The sequence below is a fragment of the Phoxinus phoxinus genome (assembly GCF_949152265.1).
Source record: "Phoxinus phoxinus genome assembly, chromosome: 2".
In the NCBI taxonomy this organism is placed as follows: Eukaryota; Metazoa; Chordata; class Actinopteri; order Cypriniformes; family Leuciscidae; genus Phoxinus; species Phoxinus phoxinus.
The window spans coordinates 49,424,100-49,433,855 of NC_136877.1; the positions used below are offsets into that span (position 1 = coordinate 49,424,100).

General features: G+C 39.7%; 1 protein-coding gene across 2 annotated transcripts in view; it reads right to left on the minus strand.

Annotated features, from left to right (window-relative positions):
* Window positions 1-424: 424 nt before the first annotated feature.
* Window positions 425-9,756, minus strand: part of pacs1 (phosphofurin acidic cluster sorting protein 1) — a 66,121-nt gene continuing 56,789 nt past the window's right edge. For both annotated transcript variants that reach the window (XM_079604725.1, XM_079604726.1), the window contains exons 20-24: window positions 9,158-9,200; window positions 8,903-9,041; window positions 5,502-5,740; window positions 4,960-5,079; window positions 425-3,451 (exon numbers count right to left, since the gene is read on the minus strand). In XM_079604725.1, the coding sequence (XP_079460851.1) occupies window positions 3,333-3,451; window positions 4,960-5,079; window positions 5,502-5,740; window positions 8,903-9,041; window positions 9,158-9,200 (660 nt within the window). In that variant the 3' untranslated portion in view covers window positions 425-3,332. The remainder of the gene's footprint in view (window positions 3,452-4,959; window positions 5,080-5,501; window positions 5,741-8,902; window positions 9,042-9,157; window positions 9,201-9,756) is intronic.

A 9,756-nucleotide genomic window follows, 5' to 3' on the forward strand; every position in this document is an offset into this window, starting at 1 on the left:
TTCCATACACACATAAACAGAAATGTAACAGCTGACACACTTTGGCAGTGACACTTTTTTTTTTTTTTGCCCCTTCGAGAAACACGTATCCATATAAAATTTGAACTTGGACTCCAAAAATTGTTTCTCTCTCTCTCACACACTCACACGCAAAGCTTGTTTGACGTTTGCTGCAAGTTTTTGTGCATTTGCTCATCATGCAAGCTTAAAACACACACACACCGCAAGTGTAACAACATCACAGACGATTTGAGATAAACTTCAGCGAGAGTTTTTCTCTTTATATACTCAACATCAATAGGGGTCTCTTTTTTTTTTTTTTGAAGGTTTCTAAGCTTTGGTGGAAATGCCGACCCTCATAATGAACAATTTATGAGCTTTTCAGATCCGATAAGGAATGATCAAAGACTTGACAGGAGTGTGCAAAAAAAAAAAAAAAAAAAAGACATTATCGCTGACTGGAATATTACTGTCTTCCTAAAAGCCTTACAACTAGAATTCAGGTCACAGAGATATTAATAAAATAAAAAAGCAAATTAAACAACTATATAAAAACTGGTAAAACATTAAGAATTTATCTGCTATTTGCTATTCTTAAAATGTGGATATTTGTTCAATTTATGACCAACATTAACGGAAAAAATGTGGTTTTCAAGGATTATTCGACCTTATAGGCCAGAAAAATGAGAGAATAATAAACTCACTCGCACTGAAAGCTAGCGCTAACAGAAGCAGGAGCTAATACACATCTAACGGACCCATCTTGACTTTAATACTTTGTTGCTCTTAATACTTTTAACCACAGAGAAATCCCAGATCCAGGTCAAATATCACCTCAAAAATCTGAATGATATCGAGTACAATGCAAACATTTGTATTCAAAAATCACATTGTAACAAAATGCTACTATTAAACTTAAGCTTTTTCCCCACATTACCATGAAAATTAGACCAATCATGTCTCAAAGCAAGTGCTCATAAATGTTCTTATGTCTTTCTTCTGATTTTGTGGTGAGATATGACTCAGACACGCTCGACAGATCATGCGAGATCCGCCATTTCAGTTTGAAAGTGAATTAATAACAATATTATCATTGTATATTGATAATCTGCAGTGGCGTAAAGACGCCGTGACTGACGTATAGTTCACAGCAGACTCATCAAACCAGTGACCACTACTGTCCACAAACACACACACACACACACACACACTGGTTTAACTCCAACTGTGGCACAACATCATTTCATAGATTTACTAGATAGATAGTTTTTGTTATTTTAAAACCACATTTTAGTGACGTTTTGCTAGTTGCATTACCTACGACTCACAAGAATATCTCACAAATCTTCTAGACAAAATAAAAGCACGTGACTTTTGTAAAAGCTGCCATCAGCAGAGATATAACAAGCTTCAGATAGAAAATAAAGGGATGTTGTAGCTTAAAATTGACTGATCTGAGATCAGTTCTGCCGTTTCACAGCAAAAAAGAAAAAAATATAATAATAAAGAAATTACCGTACACGCGACAAATAGCTAAACACTCATACATCAATATACATTTACTTGAGAAGCAAATTGATCAGAATTAAATGAGTATGGACAAATATTTCATCTTGTTTTAAGCTTAAAATCACTTCATTTCGATCATTTTAATCAGGGAAACCAGACTTAATATCTTTTTTTCTTCTGAAAAATCAATTCGAATTAAACAGTTTTACAGATATGGTCCGATATTATTTATTGTTTTAAGCCATAATTGTTATAAATATTATCGGAAAACACGACTTAATATTTTAAATCCCTTTGCTTTGCAAGTAAATGTATCATGATTTAATGTTTAGATTTTTGTATTGAAAAAAATATATATAAAAAAAAAAAAAAAAAAAAAAAAAAAAAAAAAACTAAGTTACATGTAAAGGTAGTATTTATAAATCTTGTTTTAAGTGTGTTTCATAAAAGAAGCGGATTACTTCTTGTGCTTTGGACGAAGACGTGAAGAACTGAAGGCGAGTGTAAGTGCATAGCGTTCGACAACTGATGAAGTCCCCAAACCAGTTTACAACTGTAACAAATGCACACAAGAGCCAAAAAAAGCAATAAAACAACATCCTCCCCAATCCTGCCGAATACACCAACTTTTAACATCATAACCGGTGGCTCTTCACCTCTAACCATGTCCAATATCAACGTTTCGATATGTAAACGCACGTCAAGGTGACTCATCTTTCTGTTCAATAATGTTTACATTCTGATTGGCCAGAGGTCTTTGGAGACGGTTTATGAAAGGAAATAAACCCTTAAGATGAGCTACATATTTAAGCTAAAAAGGTCACTTTCTGACACATAAAAGCATAATGTGTGTAAAAACCAATATAAAACTAAATTGAAATAGTTTATTCCAGGTAATAGAGATGAATAAATGTGAACTAAGATCTGACGTCAACCTTCTGTACACCAAAGGGAACATAAAACGCCGCCGCATTAGCGCTAGCAGTTAGCAAACGTGCACGAGTACATGGTGCACTATTGAACTTACATTAAAATAACGTCTGTTAACTGTGCCAGTGCATTATGGGTGATGTAGTATAAGACATGCAGGTTAAAAGGTCATTAATGCAGTTCCAGATTTTCTCGACTGGTAGGAAAAACAAAACAAATTAAATCTGTAAAACTCATCAGTTGGCTGATGGGCACCTTGTAGCTCCGCCTTCAATAACTGGGTGTGGAATAGGCGTTAAACTCCGCCCACTTAATAACGTTAAGAGTTTTGCGCATTTCGTAATAATCATTGGTGCTTTTTTCCACAAGAAGTGAGACAAAAACATGTTAAATAATCTTTGTTTACAAAAAACGACCATGGTAACTATGGTTACCAAAATTCCATCGTTGCTAAACGACAAAAAGCGATGTTTGACAGAGCTCTCATATTCATTTATTATAATTTTACTTGTGTAGCACTAACTGTAACTTAATCGCTGAATACAGTTAGCACGGTAGATTTTAGCGCGGGTTAAACGGCATTGATTGGTGGTTGAGGGAAGCCATTGATAAAAGTGATGTCAAGGATTTAAGCGGTTAAATAGTCAGGCGGTGTATTCAAATTTTGTGCTCGGCCCCCATATGTGGCACTGGGACCTTTGATAAATAAAAGTGACTAGCGCTGATAAAAGTCTATCGTACCCGTCTTCAACTCCACCAACCCACCCACCGGAGACGGTCACGTGAGTCCCGTCTCGACTCTGATTGGCCAGCGTTCGGGGAGCGGGGGAGCGGTGGTGTGCGATGGGACGTGGGTTGCCGGTTGAAGAGGCGGGATCAGTGAGTGGTCGGTCCTAGGAAGCTGGTTTGCTGTATCCGAACAATCCCACCGGGAGATACTTGACGTGAGTGGGCCACTGCGCGGCTAACTGGAAGAACTTCACATCGCTCCACTCTCCTCCATCAATGGTGACTGAGAAAAGAGGAACACAGCTGAAGATTTACTTTTCTGCATTACACCGTAACTAACTAAATGCGTCTTTTCCATGTTAATCAGAGCTTTTGTCCTAACCAGCCGCGACGGCGACACTCGACAATTCTCTTTTAAAACGGTTTCTATTTTTCCGAGACGTCGTGCTGGAACAACAAACACAAAGTGCTTTATTTAATGTTATAAAACGGATAGTTCCGGTCCTTGATTCTGATTGGTTGAGCCACGTTCGAAGCCGTTGTAAATTACTCAACAACCACACACACCTGTGAGCGCATTACATTAGTGTTACACAAACACACACACACCTGTGAGCGCATTACATTAGTGTTACACAAACACACACACACCTGTGAGCGCATTACATTAGTGTTACACAAACACACACACACCTGTGAGCGCATTACATTAGTGTTACTGCGCAACTGCCATTTGTGATTCTTTGTTGCTGCATGTGTTGCTTAGCAACCTGTCAGAACTACATTGCTTGGCGGAGGAATAAATGTGTTATAACGTTATATTTTTTGTTGTTGGTGTTTATTTTATGAATAAAATTCATGGAGTAACCGTTTTATAAAAGCAATAAGCCCTTGAAGCCGTGTTTTACAGTGGATGTAGAGCAGTTAAGGGGGTTTTACAGACTCCGCGTCGTAGCTAACAACGCCCCTTAGCTGCTCTACATCCACTGTAAAACACGGCTTCAAGGGGCTTATTGCTTTATTAAAAGCGTGTCATGTGACTTTGAATATAATTTAGTGCTCCAGTAGCTATACAAGCAGCAATGGATAATTCACCTCAGATCTTGAAATTAAACAAATGGAAACATGAATGTTGTAACAAACAAGTGTATTATTTGACAAAGATTGCTTTAGTAACTCAGCCTATGTATTTTTTAATAATGTTTAAATGGTGTAATATGTGTCCGCGAGACTCCGCCCACACACTGTTCTGATTGGCTGTGCACTCACAGCGAGACTCAGCCCACACGCTGTTCTGATTGGCTGTGCACTCACCGCGAGACTCCGCCCACGCGCTGTTCTGATTGGCTGTGCACTCACAGCGAGACTCAGCCCACACGCTGCTCTGATTGGCTGTGCACTCACCGCGAGACTCAGCCCACACGCTGCTCTGATTGGCTGTGCACTCACCGCGAGACTCCGCCCACACGCTGCTCTGATTGGCTGTGCACTCACCGCGAGACTCCGCCCACACGCTGTTCTGATTGGCTGTGCACTCGCCGCGAGACTCCGCCCACACGCTGCTCTGATTGGCTGTGCATTCACCGCGAGACTCCGCCCACATGCTGCTCTGATTGGCTGTGCACTCACCGCGAGACTCAGCCCACACGCTCTTCTGATTGGCTGTGGGTTTTGATTGATTTTTACGCATCTCGCAGTCGCGTCTAGTGTGGACAAATTATGTGTCGCTGGATCTTATCGCGTCTGGTTAGGACACGTGTGAGTGTCGTGTGAGTGATGAAGGTCCGGTACCCTTCAGGATGGTCTGCTGCTGTTTGGCGGAGCAGATGAGCCGGCTGATGCCCTCGATCACCTGACTCTTAGAGTCCATCTCCTTCTCTTTAGGTTTCTTGCCCAGGAAAATAGTGGGAACTGAAGAACAAAGAATCGACAGTAAGACATTATAGGGAGTGACATTGATATTTAAAAAGAAATATATTATTTAACTTACACAACTGTTTAAAACTTTTTTTTTTTTCCGAAAGGAAATAATATTTTTGTTCAACCCAGTATGTGATAAATTCATCAAAAATGACAGTAAAGACATTTATAATGTGACTCTGGACTACAAAACTAGTCACATGGATCCATTTTTTTAAATTGAGATTTATACATTACGAATAAGTTGAATAAATACGTTTTCCATTGATGTGTGGTTTGTTAGGATAGGACAATATTTGGTCGAGATACAACTATTGAAAATCTTTTGAGGGAAGCAATCTTTGTCAAACCCTCTCGGTACTGAGCATACGTGATCTTCTGGATGCTACGAGTGGTCACCGGCTTCAGTTTACCTTTCTTGTTCTTCTCTTTGGTGACCACGGTCATGGCCATAGTGTTGACGGGCGCCTGCGGCTCGCTGGCTCCCCCTCCTGGCAACCGGCTGACCTGCAGCGACCAGAAGGCACTTTTCAGTGTGTTCTTACAGCCGGTGTCCCTCCGCTCGCCCTCGCGCCGCTTCTCCGACAGAGACGCCAGCCAGTAGTCCACCTGCAGACCGATGGCGTCCACCCCGTGAGACATGCTGGGGCTCCTGACACACACACACACACACACACACACACACACACACACACACACACACACACACACACACACACACACACACACACACACACAGCATGATTATTAAAGGCGTGGTATAATACAAGATGTAAAATAAGTCTCTGATGTCCCTAGAGTGTGTGTGTGTGTGTGAAGTTTTAGCTCAAAATACCCCACAGATCATTTATATAGCATGTTAAAATTGTCACCTTTTGAGGGTAAAAAACACGTAGTTTCATGTGTGTTTCCCTTTAAATGCAAATGAGCTGCTGCTCCCGGCACAGAGGGCGGAGCTACAACAGCTTGTGTGTTTCTTTGATTACCCCTCTCTCTCTCTCTCTCACACACACACACACACACACACACACACACACACGAAACTGTTCTGCCTTTTATGTTCAAACCGGAGTCGGACAATCATGGAGAGACTCAAGAAGAAGTGACAACATGTGCTTTACTACTACAACTCTTCCTCTTCTCAACACTGCTTGTGTGTTCAGGGGGCGGGGTTTATGTAAATTTTAGGGTTGGTGATGTCACTAACCCGGGAGGAAGCTTGTGTAGTTCCTACCAGCCGTTTGTTGTAGTCCTTAAAAAACTATTTCTTTAAAAGCAAATATCTCCCTTTGCTTTGAACTTTGAGCGGTGCAACTTTGCAGATGTTGTTTATGTTCAAACGGCAACATTACACACTGACTACAGTTAGAAAAGTGAAATCATAATCAACCACCGCTTTAAGTTATTCTGAAACGATATGGGTCAGGGGTGTGTTACCCGTACAACGTCGTAACTCGCTGCTACACTGCCATAGTCCGATGCATCGTGGAAGAAATCAACTAGCTAAAATGTTTCACGAAACCAGTGTCACAAATTGGTCGTTGAACCGCGTTGGTTAATGATGTCACGCAGGTGGTGGAGTAATAACTACTTTTAATGAATTGGTTTGAGATCGAATTAATGCCAGATGTTTTGCTATAAATTACGTACATCTGAGGACTAATTCAAGTCCTCAAGACTTTTATTCAGAGTTATTTTGCTTAATTTCCAGATTCAATCATAGACTCGTTCCTACACACTAGATCAGTGCTTCCCAACCTTTTTCTGTCTGAGACCCCCTTTTTCCCAAGAAAATATTTTAGGGCCCCCTTCACATTTAATGATATTATCGCTCTTATAAGCTTGCAGCAAGGATGACAAAATATGTTGTTTTCAAGCAAACGGTATGTTTACTATAACCAGATATGTTTATGCACAAATAATAGCCTTTAATATTGAAAACACAATAACAAAAACATCAGTAGGCCCTTTGTAATTTAAAAACGTAAGCCTAGGAGTAGCCTATAAATTGGCCATATTTGAAATGCAATAAAAAAAATATTCACACTGGTGTGTAGGTAAAAAAAAAAAAAAGAATATAGGCTATTACTAAATGACTGCTGTGCGGGACCTCAATACTTGCATGTTGTTTGTGAGGCTTTATTTTTTACGCTTTTGGCGCTATAGCGAGCGATAATAAACTTGCGTTTATTAACAGAATAATGCGTCTTTCGGAAGAACATTGTAGCCGGAACTACTTCTCTCTGTGTACGTCTATGACGAGTCACGCAGGTCCTGGGCAGCGATCCGAACCAGTGTAAAATAGTCCCAGTGTAAACACTTATTATAGGTGTACCATAGTGGTTCAGGATCAGACAAAAGCACGGATTGGAAAAAGGATTCATGATGAACTCGCTCATTATATACATTTTGTAAATTTTGAACAGAAAAAAGTTAAGGAGTTTTATTTAATGTTCATTGCTCAAAACTTTTCAAAATATAACGCGACCCCCCACAGAGCTCGCTGAGGCCCCCTTGTGGGCCGCGACCCCCCTGTTGGGAACGATGCACTAGAGCACGTTCACACATGCGCTCTTCAAGAGCGACGCTTTAAATCTCGACAAACTAAAAGAAGAAGTAAATGGCGTGTATGTATTCTAAATCAAATATAAATGAACTTAATTAACTTTTTTACAACAGAAATGAACCACCACTGAACTTTGTCGCATTGTTTTCCAGTTATCTCTGTAAAGCTGCTTTGAAACAATCTGTATTGTAAAAAGTGCTTTATAAAAAAGGTGACTTGACTTGTTTTGGTTAAAGGATAATTCCGGTATTTAACACCTTGAGTCTATATTGTAGTTTGTGTTGGATGAACAAGAGTGGTGGACAACATTTTTTTGACAATGGTTCCTCTCTCGAGTTTTTGACTATAATAGAATTGGCCATGGACCCATTTAACATTGGAGTCAATGGGCATGTCCGAAAAATGTCATTAAAACAGCCAATAATGTTCGTTTACAAAACTGTTAAACTCACCGAGTGGTTAGTGGTGTTCGTTGATGATTATAAACAATATATCGTCGCAATATATGATTCCAATCCGTTTATTTTGCTATAGTGGAACTATTTTTTCAACAATGGGATTTTACAAAATGACGAATAAAACACGACAGAAACTGTATTTCGCAACACTTTTTGTTTCTGGAACATCAACTAACATCACTAATCACTCGGTGAGTTTAACAGTTTTGTAAACGAACATTATTGGCTGTTTTAATGACATTTTCGGACATGCCCATTGACTCCAATGTTAAATGGGTCCATGGCCAATTCTATTATTGTCAAAAACTCGAGAGAGGAACCATTGTCAAAAAAATGTTGTCCACCACTCTTGTTCATCCAAAACAAACTACAATATAGACTCAAGGTGTTAAATACCGGAATTATCCTTTAATATAAGGATTTATCGAGTCCACATGTCATGTAAACAAGAAACCGCTTCTAACCGCAGCTCGAGATGCTTCCGGGAAACACACCCCAGATTGTATTACATTTCTAGGCAACGCTTTACAACAAGGCAACTAATACATTTGATGCAATATTATAACCCCAAGAAATGTTGGCTTTACTGGTCTGAGCTGGTTTTAAAGGTGGTGTGTGTATGTCTGAGCTCACAGACCAGCAAAACAAACCTCCGCTCGACCACCTTTATTCTGCATGACCTGGTTCCTCCAGCAGGGATTATCGTGAAACCTTGTGACGGGACAAATTCCCTCAACAATCCGGAAGAGTGGCTGAACCAAACCCAATGCTAGAGTCATGTGACACTCACCCCTGCACAGCCAATCCGCTGCCCATGGAGGGGGAGGAGGGGGGCGTGGCGATCTCCTTCAGGCTGGCGGGTGACCCGTGAGACGGCGGAGACGTGGACGGGACGGCTAGACTCACAGCCACGCCCTCGTCCAGGTCGCCTGGGCAACAGAGACACACACGCGGTGAGAGATTGTCACACACATGCAAAGCCACACGCAGAGTTATGGAAAGTGCTTTCGTGTCCATGCAAACACACACACACACACACACACACCTGCTGATGACTGGCCCGGCTCTATCAAACCCACTTTCACCACCTGTGACACACACACACAGCAGAGACAGATAGACAAACATTAAACATTATTAAAAAAAAGAAAGAAATTTTATTAAATCAAATAGTAAGGTAAAAAAAAACAACCCAGGGGCAAATATTACCTCTCAAAAAAGATCATAAAGTTAATTTAATTTATTATAATACATGATAGAATAGAATATATGATGCTTTCAGTGACATTTGTGCTCAACAAACATACAAAGCAAAAACTCTGAATAATTTCATTGTCATAGGACAAATATACAAATATTTTAATGAATCAATGCAAAATGCAATATTATAGCTAGTAAGAAATACTTATGGGTAAAAAAAAGGGGGAAATAAATAAGTACATAGATTTTATATTATTTATTTATTTATATATGTACTTATTTATTTATTTTTACCCATAAGTATTTCTTACTAGCTATAATATTGCATTTTGCATTGATTAATTAAAATATTTGTATATTTGTCCTATGACAATGAAATTATTCAGAGTTTGTATGTTTGTTGAGCACAAATGTCACTGAAAGCATCATATATTATATTCTATC